Consider the following 26,184-nt stretch of genomic DNA (forward strand, 5'->3'; position numbering starts at 1 on the left):
GGCTTTGTGCCTGTGATGACCTTTCACCCAACCGGTGAAGGTCGCGGTCACCCCTGGGGTATCCCCTGTTCCAGTGGAAGAAGGGTCGATACCCCTTTAAGGTAAACTATTCTCTCCTCAGCTCGGTCGTCAGTCAGCTCCGAAAGGGAATCGCCGTGTCCGGATCCGATTGAAGATTGCCAGGTCCGTTGAAGGTTCCGGTACCTGAAGGTGAGAGAGAGCGGCGCCTGGTGAGTACTGAATTTACACCTGCACGGCAGCAGGCACCACACGCACAGCAGTCGCACCTCTCACAGCTATATAAACCCATATTGGCTGAAAGCTCTCTAAGGTTCAGTCATTTATCAGACTGTCGCCGAAACATATTACAATTGCATAGTGACACCACATAAAATCCTGTGTAGGAGTGACAAAAAGAATATTGGGAGTGTAAAACGCGTGAGGTTGCAGTAACACTGTGTAAGAGCCTGTCTTGTGCCCATGTAGGAATGCACAGACTATGTCCTGCGGTGCAGTCAGCGGTGCTCTGTGTTCAATCACTGTCAGAGCTCCCAGCGCTGGAGAATTGTTCACATTCAGCAGTTCTGTGTCTCTGCTTTGTAGAATCACCTGTGACATCATTCCGCAGTGTATTCCCATGAAACAGCGCTGCCAGGTGTTTGTTACCTTTTCTATAAATCAAAAACAAATGCAATCTTATCTCTGTTCCCCCGATAACCTGGTTATATATTTACCACGCCATTTATCTACTCATTATGTGCACTCTGACAGTCCGCTAAACCACTGTCCTGGAGGGGAGTAAAATGGTTAAAATTGTTCCGCGGAATATTCAGAGCATTCTGAATTTGGAACACATGTTTCTCTAGCGGAATTTGGCCTTAAGCTTCCACGGGTATGGGACTCGGGGTTGACAGTGTCTAGGTCGACACACATTAGGTCGACACCTATTGGTCGACAGTGGTAAGGTTGACACAGGAAATAAGTCGACATGGATAAAGGTCGAGTTTTTTATGGTTTTTTTTGTGTAATTGTCTTCGTAAAGTGAACGGGAACCCCAATTAGTGTACCGTGTCCCCTCGCACTTCGATCAAGGTAACCGTTCCCAATTGTAGTCCACATGGATCGTAAAGTATGAAAATATAAAAAAAAAATTGTGAAAAACTTGTCGACCTACTCACCGTCGACCAATTGGTGTCAATCTAGACACTGTCGACCTAGAGTCTGGATACCGTTTCCACACAGGGGTATGCGGTGGCACCGTCACGTCTGCATGGCACAGTCTCTAGGAGAGACACTTATGGGCATGTCACATCTGTCAGGTGGACACAGGAAGAAGAATGTGCGGTAAGGCGCAATGGGTCGGGGGTCACACATGCGCTGTAACGCACCACCGTTACTATGGGGAGGTGGGACCAATGAGGAGACAGCACGGAATGCTTTCCTGTTTCCTCCAACATTATGCAGCAAGTAGGCAGCCACAGCCAGACAGAGAAGTGTGCGCAGACGTGTCGGACTCAGGATCAACCCCTAAGTAACCCATGCTCGCACGCAGACATTCCGGCTGTTCACTGTATTGATATTTTGACTCTTTTTAAAGAGTAATTTTCCACTGGTCGATGACTGGGACAAATTCTAATTTGTATTTATTTATTAGATTTTTTTGTAGAGTGATTTATTGTTTTTTTTTACAGTGTTGTTTTGTACAGTTACCTTGTTGTTAGTTTTTTTTTTTTCTTTTCATTTGCCGTTCTCTGGGAATGGGTGTGGTAGATGGTGATGTTGGGCCGTATTCAGAAGTGCATACAGTTGTATGCGCGCAGCGGTGATTCCGTTTGTAGTGTACTTGCGAAAATTTCCCAATGGCTCAGCCGCGCATTGTGCGCACAGACGCCCACTGCCGCGTTCTCACATCCGTACATTAGCAGAACCATCGGACGCACACTGATCGGACCTCTGCCCAACACTATGCGGTCTCTGATAGAGCGTCTCTCCTAGGGCACAGGGACTTCTCCAGCTGAGAACTAATTCACAGTGGCTGACAAATGCCCAGAAAACAGTCCCGACATACCTGCGTTTTTCTAGCCACACCCGTGACACCCCCAAACGCTGGCTACCTCTCACTCACTGTGCGAATAAATCATCAGCGCATCTGTAAACGTTAATCACACGTGCGCAGTTCCGCTTTGGCGCATGTACAGTGCATGTAAATCTCTCCACTGCATCTGACATCGTTACGTGCACATCTGAATCGGACACATAGGGTGGAACGTGATGAAATACATTAGGCCTATGGGGGTCATTCCGAGTTGTTCGCTCGCTAGCTGCTTTTAGCAGCATTGCACACGCTAGGCCGCTGCCCTCTGGGAGTGTATCTTAGCTTAGCAGAATAGTGAACGAAAGATTAGCAGAACTGCTACTAAATAATTCCCTGCAGTTTCTGAGTAGCTCCAGACCTACTCACAGATTGCGATCACCTCAGTCCGTTTAGTTCCTGGTTTGACGTCACAAACACGCCCTGCGTTCGTCCAGCCACTCCCCCGTTTCTCCAGACACTCCAGCGTTTTTCCCTGACAGGCCTGTGTTTTTTAGCACACTCCCGGAAAACGCTGTTACCACCCAGAAACGCCCCTTTCCTGTCAATCATTCACCGATCAGCAGTGCGACTGAAAAGCACCGCAGAATCCACAGCAAATCTACTACGTTTTTTTAGTTAAATAACTAAGCGCATGCGCCCTGCGTGCCTTGCGCATGTGCATTTTGCAACAAATCGCAGCATAGCGAAAATCGGCAATGAGCGAACAACTCGGAATGACCTCCTATATGGGAATTCAACAACAGGAGATTGCCAGGAGCTAAAATATATTCTGGATATTTAAATATGAGTAAAACGTGATGATAAAGTCGTGGAAGAGATTTGTGTGTGAGGCTGAGGAACAGGCCTGCGGAATGGCTCCATCTGTCCAGCTCTTGTACATTGCAGCCTGCACTTTCTATGAGGAGAACATTATGTCTATAATTGTTTCCAGTCAGCACCAGTTGCAAATCACCGTTTTCCTCGGAGTATTTTCTCTAATAATATCGCTGCATAACTGAGGGAGGCCAGGCGTATTTGTATGACAGTGAATCATTAACTTATAACTTTATTGCATGGAACATTCTCTTCTTAATCTGTGTGTATTATAATGAAGGGGCCACGTCATTATAATAGTTCCCCAGAACTTGTTACCTAACCCGAGGATGCCAGTACAAAGCAGCCTGTCTGGGGGACCGGCCCTCAGAGCTGCCCATGCAGGAAGACAGGTAGGACACATGTGGAGGAAGGGGGAGGGGGGGGGATTCAGCGGGTCAGGGTCCAGCAGGTCAGGGCCCAAAGACATCTGAGCCTACATCTAGACTGCCATCTGTATTTAGATGACCATCGTTGATTTCAAATCATCGATTGTTTATTTGTTTATGGCCGATGACGAATGCTGTTGACATTGATGGGAGAGAACCAGATGGTTTCCCACCATCGATTTTACAGAACCACCTAATGTTGTTGTATGTTTTTTTTTTTTTTTAACAAGGTTCCGGGACACAGAGCATAACTCCACCCATGTCACACATAAAGCCCCGCCCCAGGTACTGACTGGCCCACACAGAGCTGAGACGGCCATTCTCGGTAGCCTTAGGATCACGTAGATGCCCGATGCAGCAATGGGGATCCGGTGTTGCGTCTTCGGATGCTGCAGTCTGATCTGCAATGCCGTCAGGGGACGTGTTTTATCCTCGGACACCTCCTGCTGCATTAGCATATGTTTGCTTTACTGCTGCATCCTAAGACAAAGCAGCGGTGCAAACAACGCCCATCGCTCAAATTAAGTTGAACCAAGTTGAAGTTGTACATAGCCCCTAATCCTCTCATAAATGAAGCACGTGCAACTTGTGAACCATGCTGAATGGCGCCCCCTTGTGTAATGTACAGGTCATACACTTCTGACCTAGGCCTGTGGGCTAGTATGAAATCAGTTTAGTTATGCGGTGTCGGAGTCCAGTTCATGGCTTCATGTCTTTATACAGATGGGACCATTTTGTTTTACTGGTGCATGCCCTTATTGCAGCAAGATCACGATGCTCCTTGTACACGGACTCTCCTTTTCTTCCCCTTTGTTCTTTGCCTTATTCCGTAGCTTACAGTAGGCATGCATCCAATAAATGTACACTAAATAAACCATGATTTACATGTAAACATCTCTGCAATTTTATAGAACCTCTACAATACACAGTCTGTGTGATCCTAGTAATTACTGAGTGACTGAAAGCAATTTTCAACATATTTGTCATTGTTCTGTACAATTACAGTGGTTGGTGTATGTATAGTTTATAGCGCACCACCAATGCAGGCAGTGCCCTGATGGCCAGTTACAGGCCTATAATCTAAGGTGCTGAGTCATTTATGTCCCACAAACTGGTCAACTGTGAGGGTCTTTACACTCTGACATACCGTCATCGGTCACACAGCTTGCACCCGTCTTCCCATGCCGGGTGCAGATCCTCCTATGTGAGCGCAACCACTTTCAGCGCAACACTTCCATCGCTTCCAGCAACAGTAGAGAAACATTGCTCCACTGCGTCCGACACTGGCAGTGTATCCGATGAGCGTCTTGATTTAAGAGGGCGATGGAGTGGGGAGATCAGACGCAAGCGGATGTTTATTTTAAGTCTGCAACAGTTGAGGTCACCTGGTCGCAGTTGTTGGGCCCATACATTTTTGGCCAAAAATTATGCTAAGCACCTGAGTTTTGCTCCAAGTGCATTTGTCCTGATGCTTACTGCTCGGAGACGCAGCAGGTATTTGGATGCAGAGAGAGTGATTTTACAGTGGCTGTGTCCAAAGATGTAGAGCCACGGGATACGGTCATTAGGTCGACCACACTTAGGTCGACAGTCATTAGGTCGACCACTATTGGTCGACATGGTCACTAGGTCGACATGTACTAGGTCGACGGGAAAAATGTCGACATGCGTTTTTCACCTTTTTTTTTCTTCATTTTTAAAAACTTTTTCATTCTTTACGATTCACGTGGATTACGACTGGGAATAGAAGCCTGTGTCGAGTGCAGCGGTAGCGGAGCGAGGCACCTTGCCTGATGCATGGCGAGCGGACACGGTGCACTAATTGGGGTTCCCCGTCACTTTACGATGAAAACTACACCAAAAAAAGTAAATTAAAAAAAATAATGTTGACCTTTTTTCCATGTCGACCTTGTTCATGTCGACCTCATGACTGTGTTGACATATTTCAGGTGTCGACCTAGTCACTATCGACCAATAGTGGTCAACCTAATGACTGTTGAACTAATGTATGTCGACCCTATGACCCATACCCAGAACCACTACTACTGGAGGCCAATTTTAGACTTAGAAACAGTGCATATGTTATGAGCCGTCGCTGCGGCTCACTCCCTTGGTGAATCCAAGCCGACCGCATGAGCCAATGGTCCCGATGCTTGCTAGGCAACCAGGACTCCTGACGGCCATGGTGGCTCCTGGTCACGGCTGTTACTAAGCAGCCAGGACGCTGTTCTTGGCACGTGCAGTGTGACAGCTGCAGATTATTATTTGTAGTTGGGGCTTGTCTCTCAGGAGGCAAGCCGATTGGCTGGTGTGGGTGATTAAAGTCAGGAAGTGCTTCGCCTCCTTGCTGGTTATAGTTTAAGACCTGGTGTTTAGCTCTCTGGTCCCAACGTCTTCGGGAAACTTGTGCTGCCCGTGTCCTGGTTCTCTGTGCCTGTTTGCTTTGTCCACAGCCTGCAGCCCTCTGCATTACCCGGTTGTTCTGATTACAGCCCAGCTTTGTGCCTGGATATTGCCAACACACTGCTTTGCCTGTTTTAGTCTCCTGCTCTCTGCATCACCTGAGCTGTTACAGTATAGTCTCCAGCTCTGTCTCCTGCCTGTATACTGTTCTGCTGCTCTCAGATTTCACCTGCACCAATATCGCTCACAACGGTAAATATCGGGCAGTGTAGTATGCTAACGAAGGCCAGAACATGATCGTTCCATCCTTCATTAATATCACTCAATGTGTACCCAGGTTCCGATATGTCGGGCTGACGTATCTGCAAGGTAGACATCGCTCAAGTGTTTAAGCGCTTTCGGACCACAATCACCCGCTCAGTATCAGCCCCTAAATGTTACATAGGAAAACAGAGTTATGACCAATGCTATCCAAAAACAAATGTAGCCTGTGAGTACCTACTTGTAAAAGGTCTACCGGGGCTTGCCATGTGAGGGTCTACCGGGGGGGGGTTGCCACAAAAGTTTTCAGAGAGGCTGACATGGGAAGTTTTTAGAAGATTTGATACGGGATTGTCTACAAGGGGGTGACGTGGTTGGGATCCGATCTCTAGGTCGACAGTAACTAGGCTGACACTATGTAGGTCAACCACTATTGGTCGACAGTAACTAGGTCGACAGGATCTCTAGGTCAACATGTTCTAGGTCGACAGGTCAAAAGGTCGACATGAGTTTTTCACAATTTTTTTTCTTTTTTTTTAACCTTTTCATACTTAACAATCCACGTGCTCTACGATTGAAACGGTAATCCTTGGCCGAAGCATGGCAAGCAAAGCGAGGCCACATGAAGCGAGCCATGCGAGGGGACACGGTGCACTAATTGGGGTTCCCGGTCACTGTACGAAGAAAACGACACAACCCCCCCCCCCATAAAAAATCATGTCGACCTTTTGACCTGTCGACCTAAAGACTCTGTCGACCTAGTTACTGTCGACCAATAGTGGTCGACCTAGACACTGTCGACCTAGTTACTATCTACCTTCCATACCACACCCACGTGGTTAGGTCCAACAGTAATCGCTACAGGAACCCCCCACCGGACATACAGTATATGACTGGTGATGACACAAGTACAGTTACACACCATGTAAAAAGGGACAAGACATTTGGCACTTTTATTAATTCTCCTGGCAAATGGACGGCTGATAAATCTCTGCATAACAAATAGAAAAGTCGCCTTACAGTACTCACGGGTGTGAGCTGTTGGCACCGGACTGGTTTCCCCTTAATCACTACTGCCCTCATCACACCGTAGCAAATCCTGCAGGCAAAGCTGACAAAGCAAATACACATTAGAGAGCGCCAGGGTTCTATCCTGCCCTCTTATACCACAGAGGGGTTGGTGCTTCCTATATCCTGAGCACAACCGGAATTGTGTAACTGTGCATACCTCCCAACATGCAGATAAATAGAGCAAAATTAGACCCACAATCTGCCCCCAAACACCCACATTATTGTGCAGAGTCACCCCTACATCATACAAACTATTCCCAGGGATCACGACTACTTTGCCAAAATCTGGACTGTTGCAAGGAATGGTAATACTTTGCTCAGGGCCAGATTAATCATTGGGCGAATGGAGCTGCAGCTGAAAATAGGCCCACACAGTCCGGTAGCGGGTTGACCATCAGCCATTGATGGCTAGAAACCATCAATGGTAGAGGGTTTTGCCATCGATAGTGGAGATCCAATGGCTCTCCACCTTCGATGGTACAGAGCCCCCAGATGTTTTTTTTTATTTTATTCTCTACTTGGTACAGGGACACAGGGGGTAATTCAGAGTTGGTCGCAGCGGCAAATTTGTTAGCAGTTGGGTAAAACCATGGGGGTGATCAGACCTGATTGCAAGCAGGCTATTTCTTGCACTGCAGCGATCAGGTAGTCGCCGCCTACAGGGGGAGGGGGTAATCGCTGTGCAAGGCTGCGAACCGCTGTGCAGAGAGCTGCACAGCCCAGGACTTACTCAGCCGCTGCGATGATCCTGGATGGAGCTGACGTCAGGAACCCTCCCTGGAAACGGCCGGGCACGCCTGCGTTTTCCTGGACACTCCCTGAAAACGGTGAGTTGCCGCCCGCGAATGCATACTTGCCTGCTTTTGAAAAAGCATTTCAGGGAGATGTGAAAGTTACACCTATCCGCGCGGGCATGTACTGCTACATCTGAGAGGCGTGTCATAAACATGACTTACATCCATGACTTACATGTAAATGAGCCCCAAAGTTAGTAATATCTACTTGCTGAAGAAAATACACTGATATTTTGCAGAATTTGTTCGTGTATTGTGCTTTACAAGAGGTTCCATATACTGTAAGTGTCCACAAGAAACGTTATTTAAAATGCATGTAGCCATAGGGATCATTGGTGGTCATTCCGAGGTGTTCGCTCGTTGCCGTTTTTCGCAACGAAGCGATTAGGTAGAAAATGCGCATGCGCATGGTACGCAGCGCGCATGCGCTTAGTTATTTAACACAAAACTTAGTAGATTTACACAAGCCCGAGCAACGTTTTTTCATCGCTCGAGTGATCGTAGTGTGATTGACAGGAAGTGGGTGTTTCTGGGCGGAAACTGGCCGTTTTCAGGGAGTGTGCTAAAAAAACGCAGGCGTGCCAGGTAAAAACGCAGGAGTGGCTGGAAAAACGGAGGAGTGGCTGGCCGAACGCAGGGCGTGTTTGTGACGTCAAACCAGGAACTAAACGGATTGCACACGGAGAGATCTGTGCTTAATTACTAAGCAATCTAGTCAGATTGCTTAGAATTTAAGCACGCATCTCTCTGTGTGTACACCCTCTTTAGGATACATGAGTGGAGTTTCAGAGACATGTGGCAACGTGCAGCAAGTAACTTGTGATTGCTTTTTTATTTTTTATTTTTTATTTCGGAGAGCTCTTCTGACATACTGTACAAGGAGTGGTAAGACAGCACATTCCAGCCTGCTCTACAACACATCCGCTTATGTTCTATATAGATCATTGTGCTAGATTGATGATTTATGCATTGCGGCTACTTCATAATCCCCGGGTTATTGTCCCCTAAATGAAAGGACTGAATAGTCGCAGTTGAAAGACCAGGCATGCTTTTCTCAGCCTGTTTTTCTCTATCCTGCAAAGGGGACGGAGGGGCACCTCCAACTAAACAGAATGTCTCAGTGCAATAACATAAGGAAATAGAGGTCTCAAATAATATAGTCTTAAATAATTAGTCACATTCTAATCAATTGTCAATGGCCGTCAGGCTGGGCTGAAATTTTTGATTTAGAGCAGTGATGAAACAAATGTTATTTTTTGTCCTCACTAAAATGACTTTTTGTTGAAAAACTCCATCATCCCTCTATGTCTTCTATGAACCACCTGATCGTATCCTTTGGACCCAGCACAGCTGTCACAATAAGTAGCTCATGTCTTATTGTTATTAGTTTTCTGTAATAACACTGTGAATTTGTTTTATAAGTCTTGAATCAATTATTGTTATTAGTTTTCTGTAATAACACTGTGAATTTGTTTTATAAGTCTTGAATCAATTAACGATTCATTGACTTCCTGGAGTGTACATTCCACCAGTGGACGTATATTCAAGTCTGTATCAGGCACAAAGTGTATTACATAAGCTTTAACTCTTTTAGCTAAAATACTTTTCTATACACCCAAGTGCAAACAGCTGTCACAGAGTGAACTGATTGGAGTACATCTGCGCACAAATAAAATGAGTATACCTGGTCTGCAAGAGTGCTTCTCCAAACTAAAGCTTCATCATGAAGATCATAGCAAGTTTAAAGCAACTCTATGTAAAAAGGTTATTGAAAAAGCACCAATCATGGGAATAATATAAAAATATTGGAAACCCCTTTAATAAATACCTACTATATAGTGGTCAACCACATAGCCTTAACTAAACATTTGAAAGAGGGGATATTGCGCACTACAAGGGAGGGGCATGGCCACACAACTCCTAAATCAAATTATGTCACACAAAAGTACCCCTTATTCACGTTACAACATACAGTAGTACCTCTTATTCACGTCACACCATACAGTAGTACCTCCTATTCATATCACACCATACAGTAGTACCTCTTATTCATATCACACCATACAGTAGTACCTCTTATTTATGTTCCACCATACAGTAGTACCTCTTATTCACATCACACCATACAGTAGTACCTCTTTTTCACGTCACACCATACAGTAGTACCTCTTATTCACATCACACCATACAGTAGTACCTCTTATTCACGTCACACCATACAGTAGTGCCTCTTTTTCACGTCACACCATACAGTAGTACCTCTTATTCACATCACACCATACAGTAGTACCTCTTATTCACGTCACACCATACAGTAGTGCCTCTTATTCACACATGCCATGCAGTAGTGCCTCTTATTCACGTCACGCCATACTGTAGTACCCCTTATTCACATCACGCCATACAGTAGTACCTCTTTTTCATGTCACGCCATACAGTAGTACCTCCTATTCATGTCACACCATACAGTAGTACCTCCTATTCATGTTCCACCATACAGTAGTACCTCTTATTTACGTCACACCATACAATAGTACCTCTTATTCACGTCACGCCATAAAGTAGTACCTCTTATTCATTTCACGCCATACAGTAGTGCCTCTTATTTACGTCACGCCATATTGTAGTACCCCTTATTCATGTCACACCATAGAGTAGTACCTCTTATTCACGTCACGCCATACAGTAGTGCTTCTTATTCACATCACGCCATACAGTAGTACCTCTTATTCACGTCACACCATACAGTAGTACCTCTTATTCACATTACGCCATACAGTAGTACCTCTTATTCACGTTACGCCATACAGTAGTACCTCTTATTAACATTACGCCGCACTGTACTTTTATTTGCCTGCGTGAAACAAGTAGCAGAAAAAGGCTGATTTATCACACTGTGCTACTTATCAAAGGGTTAACCCCGCAGAAATCGGAGATTTCTGAGCTTACTCCACTTTTACACTTTGGGGTCTGTTCATGAAGAAAGTAAAAAGAGAATTGTTACTTTTTCCCTATGTATCCCATCAGTTCGATGCGATATATAGCTTTGTTAAGTGGCAATTTATGGATACTTACCTTTCCGGCGAAGCGATCCGGTTTCCAGGGCTCCTGTGATCCTGTTTTATGATACCGGTGGTACCTAAAGCATGAAATGCTGCGATAAGCAAAATGAAAGCTACACTGTTTGAGTTACATTTGAATTAACAGCCCTATAAGATGAGTCTGGGTTGCAGAGCTGGCACTCAGTCCCGGAGTATCTTCTCTCTGAGTCCCATCTGTAATGTGATCCTTCTCTGTTCTGCTGTCACTGAGCGTTATATATATTATTTCACAGGCACTGACACCTGACAACATCTGTCAGACGGTACAGGAAAGAGACACTGCCTACTCCGTCTTTGGGAGACCTTTGGATCTTTGGATGTGCTAAGACAGGTTGTCCTGGGATAGAGGGCGTGAGTTTTGTGCACACGGGGAAGTCCTTGTAGTACAGGGCAGGCGGGATCTGTGCAGCACCGAGATTAAATGTCTCTGCACAAAATTACAGTGACAGAGGGAGCCTGACTCCCTATTACTGCTGAGCTTCTTTCCTTCTCTCCCTCTCTTTCTCTTCTCTCCCTGGGTCTCCTCCGGATACCAGCCATGGGAAGTCACTCCACCAACATGAGGGTCAAACTACCCCTCTTCTGCCTCCTGCTCCAAGCCATCACCATCATCCTTTTCGCCATCTTTGTCAGGTATGACGATGAAACTGACGCCAACGCCTGGCACCATGAGCTACATAATAACAACAAGACCAACGGCGACAATGACTTTTACTACCGATACCCAAGTAAGTACGGACACTTTGCCAAATTGGCTGCAGTCGTTTTCACTTGTTGAGAGCTTTTCTTAGCATCCTGAAGTGCAAGCTCTTGGGGCAAGAGGTTATATTTCCTCTTTATGTACATAGTGCTGTACGTTGTGCACGCAAAGGACCGGCTGTTGGTGTTTTTCCTGTTTGCAGGAACAGAGACCTAGTTGTTTATAACGTTAACACAAATGCAGTTTATTCCCAATTCTAAAGGGTGAGCGGGTCAGCAATATTTGTCAGTCACGAGGGATCCTCAGGATCTGGTTGTAATCTGTAAATTATTAACACTACAAGTACATAATGAAGTTCTAGATGGGATCATCATTGCATTAGTTCACGTCAGCCTTTTGTGACAATCACCCCACTATTTTATTCCACATTTCCACACTACATTCTGCTCCATCTGCATTGCAGCTGCCCCGTTTCATACTCTCCTCTCAGTGTTATGGAGCAATAGTGCAGCAACGTGTGAAGACAATAACACCTGCGTCTGGACAGTCAAATCAATAATTACCTCTGATTCATAAAAGCTTATTTGTTTGCCTGCAGGCAAGTGAACGTCTTAAATACTGTATAACGGCATAGAAGCTGAGGGATAAGGGGGTTATTCAGAGTTGTTAGCAAACCAAAAAAGTTAGCAATTGGGCAAAACCACGCAGCACTGCAGGTGGGACATATGTAACATGTGCAGAGAGAGTTAGATTTCGGTGGGTTATATTGTGTCTGTGCAGGGTAAATACTGGCTGCTTTATTTCTACACTGCAATTTAGATTTCAGTGTGAACACACCCCACCCAAACCTAACTCTCTCTGCACATGTTACATCTGCCCCACCTGCAGTGCACATGGTTTTGCCCAATTGCTAACTTTTTTTGGTTTGTTAATAACTCTGAATAACCCCCTAAATACTGAAGAATGCTTTGCACATATAGGGCGGGATGTATAACATACATCACCGCCCATCGCAGCGATGTTGATCGCATATGTACTAACATACGAGCTCGACATCGTAATGCGCTGACGGAGGCCCCCCTGCGATACCTGTAAGGTGGTGTGTTGGGGGGTCTTCCGTCACCTCCCTGGGCTCTCCACACTCCCCGCACACCGGGAAGCAGGCAGCAGGCTGTCCCTGGAGCCTCCTCCTCCCCCCTGCACCCGGAAGGACCTCCGGCTGCGTTGCTAGGGGGAGGAGGAGTTTATCTTCCGGGTCCAGGCTGCTTGGAGGAAGGTATTCCGGGGAGGAGGGGGGTCAGCATCGGCGGCGGCCGGCCGGCGATAAGAAGCCCATAGGCTCCTATAGGGTATCGCCATCCAGAGATGGCGATACCCTGGGTGCCGAAAAACCGTCGGCCGGGTCTTAGTACATTTGAAAATGCGGTAAAATCCCCCAAAACTGAGGTTTTACCGCATTTTTCCCTTAGTACATCCCGCCCTCTATGCTGATTTTTATTTTCATTTAGTTTTTAATAGAAGGGTAATTATAAATCCTGGTAATAAGGATCCTATAATAAAGATTATAAATCCTCGTCCTATGTTTGTCCTATTCAGTTTTGGAGTTGGGAGTCCCTGCTACCTCTGCTGGGAGACGTTCCACGGACTAACACCTTTGCTTTGATATAAATGTTTCCTTATGTTGGCATTCTGGGTTTTTTCTTACCCCAATGTTAGAATGCTCATTATATCACGGCATTAGTCTATCACTAATTTGCTTCCACACTGGTGACACATTACGCACCCCTGCAGATGCCCGCAGCTGACATATTTTGCACCACACAGGGGATGGGGGGTAGGGTGAGGTTATGCCGGCGATTGCGTCATTGATCCCTGATTGACCTGACCACCTCTTATGGCATCTAGGAGAATGGCAGAAATCCAGGATCCTCCCCGACAGTCAGGGAGAGTGGCATAGATGTCCCTATGCCCCCTTGTTTTAGATATTCTAGGTTTTATATAGGGATTCCCAGTAGTCCTGCTCTTGATGGGCCTGTACAGAGTTGCGGACTGTGAAATGGGCGCAGCGTATCAGAAGAAGGTTGTAGAATAGTGAGAATGTTGGAAGTATGTACACCTTCTTTAATGTGCAAGTTATGGTAGACTACAAGGCTGCACCTATGATGAGGCAACCTGAGGGGGCAAGTTATGGGGGCAAAAGGCAAGTAGTCATAGGGATGCAAATACACAAAATAAAGCAACATAAAGTTTAGAGAAGAGAGGAACTGCTGATATCAGCGGGGGAAATAACGCCCGTTAAGTGGTATCAGAGCCGGCCTTAGGCATAGGCAAACTAGGCAAATGCCTAGGGCATTTAGTATGCTTAGGGGCACCAGCAGCTTCTGCTGATTAAAATGATATGCGGCATTCCTATATTCTGTGGAAATCACTGTAATGTAGCATTTCGTATGCAGATGCAGTCGCACACAGAATATAGGCATGCTGCATATCATTTTAATCAGCAGAAGCTGCTTGTGCATCCTAACCACATAGTAATGCAAATAAGATGCATTTTCATAAACAAAAGGCACCCCAACATTAGCAGAGCTGCCAGCTGACTCATGCCAGGCATGTCCTGCAGAACTAGCGGCGGTGCTAGTGGGCACCAGCCAAAATCGTGCCTAGGGCATCATATTGGTTAGGGCCGGCTCTGAGTGGTATACGCTATATGGTTCTATTCACAGGAAATTAAATGATGTTTTTAAACTGGAACTCACTGAAACATTATATTGTAGCGGCAGCTATAATCTGCTAACATGCATTTCTTTCAATGCCAGAAAAAGCTAATCGGAGCACTAATCGGTGGTTGCTCATTGCCTGCTGCCATATTTCCCTCACAATTCAAGCCACTGGCTTTGATCAATAGACTGCACTGTTATTAGCAAGTTATAAAACATCTGATTCTACCCCTTTTATTTTTTATTATTACCAGTTATTTATGTAGCGCACACATATTCCGCAGCGCTTTACAGAGAATAATTGGCCATTCACATCAGTCCCTGCCCCAAGGGAGCTTACAATCTATATTCCCTACCACATGTACACACAGACATTCAGTAGGGTTAATTTTTGTTGGGAGCCAATTAACCTACCAGTATATTTTTGGATTGTGGGAGGAAACCGGAGTACCCGGAGGAAACCCACACAAGTACAGGGAGAATATACAAACTCCACACAGTTAAGGCCGCGGTGGGAATCAAACCCATGACCTCAGTGCTGTGAGGCAGTAAAGCTAACCATTACACCACCCGTACTGCCTTCATATGTTTACACACTACGGGGTAAATTTACTACGGCGTGAGTTTTTTGGGGGGGAACTGGTGATGTTGATCATAGCAACCAATCAGATTTTATCTATTATTTTCTAGAAGCAGCTAGATAAATGTTAAGTAGAATCTGATTGGTTGTTATGAGCAACAACACCAGTTCTAAAAAAAAAAAAACCCTCCCACCTTAGTAAATTTACCCCTACAGGTAAAGCAAACCATTCCCATTTTCTAGCATTCTTTGTATATGGTATATCAAAACCTACAGCTTGCTTTATATTACAACAGCTGTATTATTCTGAATATGCTAAATATCTTGTATTATTATTAACTGTTAATTATTATTAACCATTACTTATGTATCATACACTCATTAGGTAGCGCTTTATGGAGAATGTTTTTTTTTTTTTTAGTCCATCAGAACACACGCATGGGTCAATTTTTGGTCAGACCCCAATTAACCTAGCAGTATGTTCTGTAGTGTGGGAGGAAACTGGATCAACAGGAAAGACACACAAGCACACAGAGGACATGTAAACTCCACACAGACAACCACCACGTCAGATATATCCAGGGTCAGTGTAATTAGAAAGTACCAGCTATGCCGTGTAGGTATTGTGGGTGACGCTGTACAATGTTCTGCATGTGAGAGTGATGAGAACAGTGCATTACCCAGGCTCCTCAGGGTGCTTGTACCCAGACAGAAAGTCCTAAACCTATCCTTGACTTGTTTATCCCCTATTGTTTGCTGGGGTTCGGTATGATTTACCAACAGTCGGGATCCCAGCAGTCCGGAGACTGACAACGGAATCCCGACAGCCAGAATCCCGACAGCCGGAATGCCAGAACGAGATTCTCCGAGTGGTTATACCGGGCTTCGGTCAGGATTCCGGCGTCCGTATCCTGAACGCCGGGATCCCGTCAGCCGTCAAATAAACCGCATCCCGTTTGCTGGAATGTCAAGCCCATCCCCCAGTGTAAGGACCACAGCGCCAGGCCTTAGCTTCCTCACTCTGAGTGAGCAAGGTGGTACTGTAAACAGAGCCACGCCCCGCGGAGCTTGATGAATGACGGGATAGGTTGTGCTCCTACCCATGTGACACACCCACCTGAGCACTGTGTATGTCAGACCTTGTTTACCATGCAAGAGTAGGGTTTGGACATCTGCACATGACCCTCGGTCGTAGGCCTCAAACCAGGGCTTCAAACCATCAAACTTAAACTATCGATGTTCGAACCTAATTGCAATCTGACAGCAAAGGGGCTGGTAGCTAATATGGACAATGAGGCAATAACGAGGGACAACATAAAGGGGTATCTTTCTCAGTGAGTGAAATTCCCCAACCCCCCTTTTAGTGTATGGTGTGGTGCAAGGGGCATGTGCTCTGCGGAATATGTGTGCGCTATATATAAAGATGCATCTCCCTTTTCTCCAGGGTGTGGGCAATACCTGAGAAGAAGGTCCCCTGACATGTAGGCTTTATATAGGATATACTTGCCTACTGTCCGGGAATTTGCAGGAGACTTCCAATTTTTTGAGGTAGTCCCCCGCACTCCTGGAGGAGTAGGCGGCTCTCCCACATCCCGCACATTTCTTAGTGAAGTGGGCAGGATAGGGAGATTATATGAGGGAGGGGCTAAAATGATGTAAATCGCTGCGTTTTAGCCCCGCAGAGCTGCAAATTGCAGCAATTTGCCGGGGCGGGGCTGGCACTCAACGTCATTAGGCCGCACTCCGTTCCTGCTCCGCGGGGCTAAAGTGCAGCTATAACACTCTCAGCAGGGTACTTAGCTATAGCCCACCCCTCTCCTACATGGCTGCTACAGTGACCACCCTTCAGTGGCTGCTGCAGGCTGTCTGTCATGCATAGGTTACGCCTCTTCCCCCATGGCAATACTCCTGCTGTCCTGGCTGCTGCATGATGGAGTCTAAAGACACTCAACATGGTCCACAGGGATGCACACCCAGAGGACACAGGGGCGTACTGAAGTCAGGAGCTGATTGGCTGGTGCGTTATCACCTTCCACTTTATCACTTCTCCAGGTTTAATAAATCTGCCCCTGTGTTTCTATATCTTGTACTCCGTTCCACTGTAGAAGCGGTTCCGTCTATGCGTCTGTCTGTAATACGCCTTTTCTACTGCCTTCAAAAACCCGGGTTTTTGCACGTGAACGCGCATCGACCAAGGTTTATGCTCAGTGGAAAGGCTCCACCCGTTTACAGCATGGGGAGAGCTGCATTCCAGCACAAGGAGATGTCCTCTTAAACACTGGCACTGCACACGTGTGAACGGCACAGATCTGGGACTAACCTGGATTGGCGCCGCAGTGACAAAGGGTCTGACACTGTTTGGAACTGTGGGGCAGATGTATTAAGCCTGGAGAAGTGATAAAGTAGTGATAAGTGTAAGGTGATAACGCAGCAGCCAATCATTACGGGTTTGAAAAATGACAGTTAGGAGCTGATTGGCTGGTTCGTTATCACCTTGCACTTACCACTGCTTCATCACTTCTTCAGGCTTAATACGTCTGCCCCTGTGTTCCAAATCCCATCCTTCTTACAGCTCCTGAATGGCTGGGATTAAGGCATCTCTTAGCAGCATGAAAGGGAAAGTGACGTGTTCAGCTGTCAGACATGCCTTGTTTGATTCCACCTGTAGGCAGGGTTTCCAGATCATCAAACAGGTTCTGTGGCTGATTAAAGCCAGATGAAATGGCGACTTGCAGTCAGCCAGCCCCAGAATCTGTGTAAATTCATGCATGTTAAAGGGATGATGTGGCAACCCTACCTGTGAGATTTCACCGACACAAGCTGGAAAGAACCTGAAAAACCAGATTTATAAATAATAAAAAAACAATGTTGAGAGGACACAGCGGCGCAGGGAGGGTCTGCAGCGCAGAGAATTGGGCACGCAAAATGTGCCGCAACCAGGCTTAATGGACGAAACCAAGCACATGTCCTGTAGTTTGCAGTTAATTGCACGGTGATGTTACACAAACGTGTGCTATACAGTGTGTCCAATGGACGTAGGTACGAGTTGCAGTGTATGTGGGGATTAAGCATCCTGCCTTCTTTATGTTTTGAGTTATTTTGCATGTTGTGATTGATTTTTAAAGGACTAATTAATCAATAATACATTTAGGCATAGTTGCTGACATCCTAAAGTCTCTCTCCAGGAGGGAGCTGGCAGGTCAGCACAGAGGGGGGGGGGGTGGTTCAGAGGGAGTGACGCGGCACAGGGGGCGTGGCAGTGCAGTCTGGATGCGCTATCAGGCAGCCCACCTCCATTTTTTTCAATCGGAGCTTCTGCGTGTGATGTCACACAGCCGCCCCGAAAACGGTCCCATCCAACCCCCCTCAGAACAACGCTATGACGCCCCCCCGATGGCCTCCGCTGTCAGTCACACTGCGGCTGCATCCTTCCTGGATGCAGGTGCAGTGTGTAAGGTCGCGCACGCGCACTGTGGCCAACGCGCGACTGCGTTCGGTTCTGAATTTGGCCCCAAGTGTGTACAGAGTTGTACCCATCTCTGCGGCATAGCTGCCTCCATCTATAACATAGTAACTAAGGTTGAAAAAAGACAATTGTCCATCGAGTTCAACCTATTTGAGGTCTCCTATGCAGTATTATTATAGGACTAGCTATTTTTATGTTAGGACTAGTTATATTAACTATAATGCGTACCTACGCACCATAACCCTGAATATCTTTATCCAATAGGAATTCATCTAACCCATTCTTAAAGGTGTTGACTGAGTCCGCCATTACTACTCTCTCAGGCAGGGAATTCCAAACACGTATTGTCCTTACTGTGAAAAAACCTTTTCGCCTCAATGTGCGGAAACTCCTCTCCTCTAACCTAAGCGAGTGACCACGTGTCCTCTGTGCTGATCTTATAGAAAACAGGTCCCTCCCAAGCTCTATGTATTGACCCCTTATATATTTGTAGATGTAGAGCATGTCCCCTCTTAGTCTCCTCTTTTCCAATGTAAACATGCCTAGCCAGGGGCGGATTGGGAACAAAAAGCGGCCCTGGAAAAATTTGTACTAGTGGCCCCACATGGGCAGCACCAGAAATGTAAGGTCTAGCCATGGGCCATGGCAGCAGCACCCTTCCCCCAAGACTTTCCAGATAGTGGGCATGTCCAGCATCAAGGGGGAAGTTAAAAGGAAATAAAATTAAATATTATGAGCACATTATATGATTCACTCAATCTTATATGTCAGCCAAGCAGGCAGACAGAGCATACGCTAGATCATCTGCAATCACAGGTTAAGTGGCAAAGACATTTTTTATATAAGCAAATTATTTTGCATCTTATTCATTATTGTCTATAAATAGGATCACATGTCCTCAAACAAAACAGGCGCCACGGGTGCGTCGGAGCCCTATGGCCAATCCGCCTCTGTGCCTAGCCTTGCAAGCCTTTCCTCGTATTCCAGCGTCTCCATGCCCTTGATTAGTTTGGTAGACATTTGCACTTGCTTTCCCCGGCATCACTTATTAGAGTGCACTTGCACCAACCCTGTCTCTGGTGCAAAAGTTCCATCTTTAAACTGGTGTAATTTAACGTACGCACAGCCCTGTATGGTTCCCAGTACTGCCAGCACGTCCTCGCTGTATGTGGATACGTGGCGCCCGGGGCATACGTTGCGCAGTTACATGCAGATCATGTGAGGTTTCCTATGTGATCGCTCAGAGTTATGTCTCACGGTGTACCTCACTATGGCAGGTAGATGGAAGTTACACAGCGCCATCAGGTTCTGGTGGTCCATGTCCCAGTTAGATTATATCCTACTAGTGTTCTTACTGATGTTCTGACCTCCAGCTGATGACCTCGTGTAGGGTCATTAGTTCCGTCAGGACGGTCGCACAGTTTCATCCTGTTCTATCTCGCAGCAGCGACCGGTTATTTAAAAGTCTTTTATTTTTTTTATTGTGAAGGTCTTCAATTAAAGTTTGTTTACACTTGCAATACTCCCGGAATTAATAAACATATTTTAAACGACTTGATGTAATTAAAGTTCCTATCTCTTAATCTTCAACCTGTGTCCTGCTTTATCAAACATCTTCATTGGAAGGGGTCATTTAATTATTGCCCAAACATGCATGACTTCTGTTAAGACTGGGGCTGATTCAGAGGTGGGCGCTATAGTCGCTGCTGTATCTTTATACGATAATACGCAAATGACGCAGGATGTAAATAGATGTGACTCTGCAGCTACTCTGATCTGATGCTGGGTTCTCGGACGCTGCATCGGACAATCTCATGAACATCTGACACTTGCTAACTCTCAGGTTACTCAGGGTGTCTGCATCACGCTGGCAGGGGCCAGGGAAGCTCCGTCTGAGGACATAGCCACTGGCTTCAGGTTGCCTAAAAAAAAATGGGTCTGACAGGCCCATTTATTCTGGAGTGCTGTTTTATCACCCCCTCGATTGTGTCCTCTAAACGCCAGCAGCGTGTCAGACATCGCAGCCGCAGATCGGCCCATGCGCAGTACGAGTCCAGCAAATGTGCAGATCTCATCACTTCGGAGCTGTGTGTTAATGTTGAATTAAAGTTTATCTGTGAATCGGGCCCTGTGTTACCAACGTTCTCTCTTCTTTCACAGTGACTGCAGGTGGCCAAAGGTGGGAATTGGGCACGGAAAGCATTAACAATCTGGATTGAACACTTTTTATTTTTTATTTTTTTTAGCAGAAATTCATTTGATTTATGTCAAATTAATTTTGGGGGGTTTCATAAGACCCTATTTATAACTCTAGCCACAACACTGACTAAGGTACGCTATTTTAGGGATAGGCAGAGCCGGTGCTATCATTAGGCAGCAGTCTAGGGCGCTGGGTCCTGTTGGGCGCACAGTGATGATCACCGTGAGAGATGAAGATAAGATGTGCATCCAAAAAGGGGCATGGCCTTGCGGCACTCCCCCCAAAAGCCCTACCCGCTTCCATCACTCAGAGGGCGCGTCTAGCAGTCCTGGAGATGCTGATTCTAGCTTCCGGCTCAAAGTCACTGCGGAGGAGCCGCCATTTTGTTGTCATGCCCTCAGAGGGTGACACCTGGGTGTGGCCTGCAGCCCCATAATGACGCCTCATCACCTACCCGGCTGCAAGTTGAGTTGCCCCGGAGAGGTGTATAACTTGTCCATTGTGGCCTACTCTTGCTCAGGGGTGAAGACATGAAAAGTGACTTTAATAAAACACGGCATCGGCCTCTATGTGGGGAGGTCATAACAGATTCTCTCCTGTGGGAACTGGTTGGCATTTTACTATCATTTACTTTCAAATAGTTAATAGCCGTACCGGCCTGATGTCGCTTTCCATCACAGTGGCAGTTTCACGCATGAAAGGTCTGAAGTGCTGGTGTTCTGCCTCAGGGCTGAGACTGTCCTTATGGGAAGGGAAAAACAAACTAGTCTGGGAGCCCATGATGCCTCTTAAAGGGGCACTATCATTAAAGGTTATTTATATACAGTGCTCTCTCTTTGGGGCCCATTTATCATTCAGTAAGTATATCCCCAAGAAATGCCTGTTTCCAGGGCGTACCAGCTGATATTACGCATTACCCCTGTTTACGTTGGAGAGACCTTATTGGCTTGTGAGCTGAATACATACTTGCCTACTTTTGAAAAAGCATAGTCAGGGAGACTATGACAGTAACACCAGTGACTTGCGGTGAGGTCATAGGCTGGGGAGGCACTGATATATATATATATATATATATATATATATATATATAAAATCAATGCAATGCCCAGCGGCCCCCTGTCTCACTTGTGTGTCCAGGACAGTGTAAACACCTGGTATTGTGCCGGTGCTGCTGTCCTCAGTCGCCGCTGCACGCCCCACAACACCACCGCCTTCAGGGCCGCCGCTGCTACAGCCGGGACGGCTCCAACGCCAGTCACCGCCGGGTCCTGCCGCCGCTTACGCCCACTGCATATGGGTGATTGGACAGCGGATCCAGCACTGGATCCGCCGTCCAATCACCGCTGCCTCGCTGACGTGGGTGTGGTATCCCTGTCAACGAGGCACTTGTAGAAGTGCCGCTTTCACCATTTTTTAAAATGGGCTTTTACAGCCAAAATGCTTGGCCCCGCCCCAGCTTAATCCAATTCCACTTGCCAACAGGAGGCACTGCTATCGATGCCTCCCAAACCAATTTAAGGTATTAAAATGATTATCATAATATAGAGATGACACTTAAAACACAGAATATGTGTCATAAGTATCTTCTTTGTATTATTTTAATCATTAATGACAGGGGAGGCACTGCCTCCTACCGCCCCTGACTGCACATCCCTGAGTAACACCTATTATTATTATTATTATTATTATTATTATTACATTTTATTTATAAGGCGCCACATGTGTTTCGCAGCGCCGTACAAAGGACAGTACAGGGAGACAAAACATTGCATTACAGTAAATAAATAACAGAAATAGAGTACAGGTAACAGAGCACCACACATTCTCAAGACATAATACAGCTAAGATGTAAGTATTGAGGGAGTGCTCATCGTACTACTAGAGGCTGGTGGCCATAGATGAAGATGAGCCTTTACTAGCAGGATAAAGATTGTCATTGAGTAGGGGAGAGCTGTGAGTGAAATGTGTTGAGACGAGGGCTTAGATAACAAGAGGAAAGAGGGCCCTGCTCTGAAGAGCTAACAATCTATTGGGGAGGGGCGACAGACAGATGACAAGAGGTGCAGGCAAGTGGGAGGTAGCCTGATGGCAGTATGCAAGCAAAGCTGAGATGTTCACGGCATGAGGCAGGGGGGTGGAGGCGCGGCTAAAGCACTGGGTTATGCATCGGGAGGGTATGCTTTGATGAATAGGTGGGTTTTAAGTGCCCGTTTGAAGCTTTGCAAGGTTGGGGAGAGTCTAATGGAGCGGGGGAGTGCGTACCACTGAAGGGGTGCAGCACGGGCAAAATCCTGAACTCGTGCATGGGAAGCAGTGACCAGGGCAGTGGAGAGGCGACGGTCATTAGTCGACCGCAGGGGGCGGGAGGGAGTATGAAGGGAAAGGAGGTTGGAGATGTAGGGAGCAGTGGAATTAGAGATGGCCTTGTATGTGAGGGTGAGGAGTTTGAAGAGGATTCTGTAGGGGAATGGGAGCCAGTGTAGATTTTGTTGAAGGGGAGTGGCAGATGTGGTGCGGCGGGAGAGGAAGATAAGCCTAGCTGCGGAGTTCAGGACAGATTGGAGGGGAGCAAGATGGGAGCAAGCAAGGCCAGTGAGGAGGACATTGCAGTAGTCAAGTCGTGAGATGACCAGTGAGTGGATGATGAGTTTAGTTGCACTCTGGGAGAGATATGGCCTGATACGAGCAATGTTGCGTAGCTGGAAACGACAGGATTGTGCCAGGGCTTGGATGTGGGGTGCAAAGGAGAGGGAGGAGTCAAGAGTGATGCCCAGGCAGCGGAGTTGGGGAACGGGGGAGATGGTGGTGTTGTCAACAATGATGGAGATATTGGTCGGGGGTGTTGCTCTGGATGGGGGGAAGATGATGAGTTCCGTTTTGTCTATGTTGAGCTTTAGAGAGCGTTCAGACATCCAGGAGGAGATTGCAGAGAGGCAGCTGGAAACCTGAGAGAGGACAGAGGGGGACAGATCAGGAGATGAGAGGTAGAGTTGTGTGTCATCAGCATAGAGGTGGTATTGAAGGCCAAATGAGTTAATGAGCGCACCCAGGGAAGAGGTATACAGGGAGAACAGAAGGGGTCCAAGGACAGAACCCTGAGGGACACCAACAGGAAGGATGGAAGGGTGTGAGGTGGTGCTTGAGGCAGACACAGAGAAGGAGCGGTTAGTGAGGTAAGAAGAAAACCAGTCAAGGACAGTGCTAGAGAGGCCAGCGTTTTGGAGTGTGCCGAGGAGGAGAGGATGATCTACGGTGTCAAAGGCAGCAGAGAGGTCCAGAAGGATGAGCAGAGAGAAGTGGCCCCTGGATTTGGCTGAAAGCAGGTCATTGGTGACTTTCACCAGGGCAGTCTCAGTTGAGTGGAGTGGGCGAAAGCCAGATTGTAGTGGATCGAGGATGGAGTTGTCAGAGAGGTAGCTTGTGAGACGGCTGTAGACTAGTCATTCAAGTAATTTGGAGGCGAAAGGGAGAAGAGAGATGGGGCGGTAGTTAGTGGGTGATGAGGGGTCGAGGTTGGGTTTTTTGAGAATAGGCGAGACCAGAGCATGTTTGAATGGTGAGGGGAAGATGCCGGTGGAGAGGGACAGGTTAAAGAGGTGAGCAAGGTGGGAGCAGGCAGTGGGGGAGAGGGAGCGGAGAAGACGGGAGGGAAGGGGGTCCAGGGGGCAGGTGGTGGGGGGGGAGGATAAGATGAGGGAGTGGACTTCCTTTTCTGAAGTGGGATGGAAGGAGGACAGGGTGGGATAGATGGAGGGGAGGGATAAAGGGGGCAGGGGGGTAGCAGAGGGGTGACGGCGGGAGATGTTGTGTCGGATATCCTCAATTTTGGAGATGAAGAAGGAGGCAAAGTCAGTGGCAGTGAGGGAGGATGGGAGGGGAGGAGGAGGGGGGCGAAGAAGAGTGTTGAAAGTTTCAAAGAGACGGCGTGGACAGGAGGACTGAGAAGAGATGAGTGCTTGGAAAAAGGATTGCTTGGCGAGGGAAAGAGCAGAGCTGTAGGAGGAGAGAATAAACTTGAAATGGAGGAAGTCCGCCAGAGAGTGAGATTTCCTCCAGGAGCGTTCAGAAGAGCGTGAGCATTTTTGTAAGAAACGTGTTAGTTTGGTGTGCCAGGGTTGGGGTTTGGAGCGGCGGAGGGGGACAGAGGAGAGGGGGGCCACAGAGTCGAGAGCAGCGGTTAGGGAAGAGTTATAGAAGGTGGCTGCCTGGTTGGGACAAGTCATAGTGGAAAGAGGAGAGAGGAAAGTCTCGAGGGAGGACATGAAAGTGGGGTTGAGAGACCCGAGATTGCGTCTGGTGGTGGTGGGTCTGGGTGTGGAGAGGAGGAGGGAGAAAGAAAGCAGATGGTGGTCAGAGAGAGGGAAGGGAGAGTTTGAGAAATCAGAGAGATCACATCGGTGGGTGAAGACAAGGTCGAGGGAGTGGCCGAGATTGTGAGTAGCGGTGGAGGTCCATTGAGAAAGTCCAAAGGAGGTGGAAAGGGCGAGAAGATTAGTGGAAGCGGCATTAGTGATGTCAATAGGGATGTTAAAGTCTCCGAGGATGACAGAGGGGAGGTCGGAGGAGAGAAAGTGGGGAAGCCAGGCAGCAAAGTTGTCAAGGAAAGGTGAACAGTGGCCAGGGGGGCGGTAGATCACTGCCACAAGAAGGTGAATGGGGTAGAAGAGGCGGATAGTGTGGACCTCGAAGGTGGAGAAGGTGAGAGAGGGCTCAGGTGGGATGACACGAAAGGTGCAGTTAGGGGAGAGAAGGACGCCCACGCCTCCACCCTGGCGACCATCAGTTCTGACTGTGTGGGTGAAGGAGAGGCCTCCGTAGGAGAGGGCAGCAGGGGAGGTGGTGTCAGAGGAGGAGAGCCAGGTTTCAGTGATGGCGAGAAGGTGAAAAGATTGGGAGATGAAGAGGTCGTGGATAGTTGGCAGCTTGTTGCAGATTGATCTAGCATTCCAGAGTGCACAGGAGAAAGGAAGGGAGGGGACAGGGGAGATAGGGATAAGGTTGGTTGGGTTCTGAGTGTTTGTGGGTGATTTTGAATTTGGGGGATGAGACCTGGCAGTGAGGATTGGTATCTGACAGGATCTAGGAGCCATAATTTGGTACAGTAGTGTTCAGGGGAATAGAATGGTGTAGGTGTAATATAGAATGAACAAGGAGAATGTGGGGTGTAATGTAAGCAAAAGACAGTGCAAACTGTATTTTAAGAAATAATGGTAGGAATGGAAAGGCTGAGATGGATACACAGTGGTTGTAGATTGTGTAAATGAGAGTGTGAGCAATGTGTGAAAGCAGTAGGGCTGCTACTTAATCAGACAGGTTGTTCAGTATCCAGGCTGTGCTATCAGCAAGGACGTGTACTGCTACATCGGAGAGGCGCGTGATAAACATGATTTACATCCAAATGTAAATGAGCCCCAAAGCTAGTAATAGAAGATATTTTGCAGGATTTGTTTGTGTATTGTGTTTTACAAGAGGTTCCATATACTGTAAGTGGCCATGAGAACCCTTATTTAAAATACCTGTAGCCATAGGGATCACTGTGCCTTATAACCAATGCA

The 26,184-nt window shown here is 47.0% G+C and overlaps 1 protein-coding gene across 3 annotated transcripts in view; it reads left to right on the forward strand.

Annotated features, from left to right (window-relative positions):
- Positions 1–26,184, forward strand: part of RHBG (Rh family B glycoprotein) — a 115,458-nt gene that overhangs the window by 65,014 nt on the left and 24,260 nt on the right. Inside the window, exons 1-2 of one of the 3 annotated variants that reach the window (XM_063947088.1) lie at positions 11,219–11,297; positions 11,503–11,694. The exons of 1 other annotated variant lie outside the window; for it this stretch is intronic. In XM_063947088.1, coding sequence (XP_063803158.1) covers positions 11,505–11,694 — 190 coding nt within the window. In that variant the 5' untranslated portion in view covers positions 11,219–11,297; positions 11,503–11,504. Of the gene's footprint in view, positions 1–11,218; positions 11,298–11,502; positions 11,695–26,184 lie in introns of those variants that run through there. One more of the 3 variants, XM_063947087.1, reaches the window with a different exon arrangement.

Source organism: Pseudophryne corroboree, chromosome 12 (genome assembly GCF_028390025.1).
Source record: "Pseudophryne corroboree isolate aPseCor3 chromosome 12, aPseCor3.hap2, whole genome shotgun sequence".
Lineage (NCBI taxonomy): Eukaryota > Metazoa > Chordata > Amphibia > Anura > Myobatrachidae > Pseudophryne > Pseudophryne corroboree.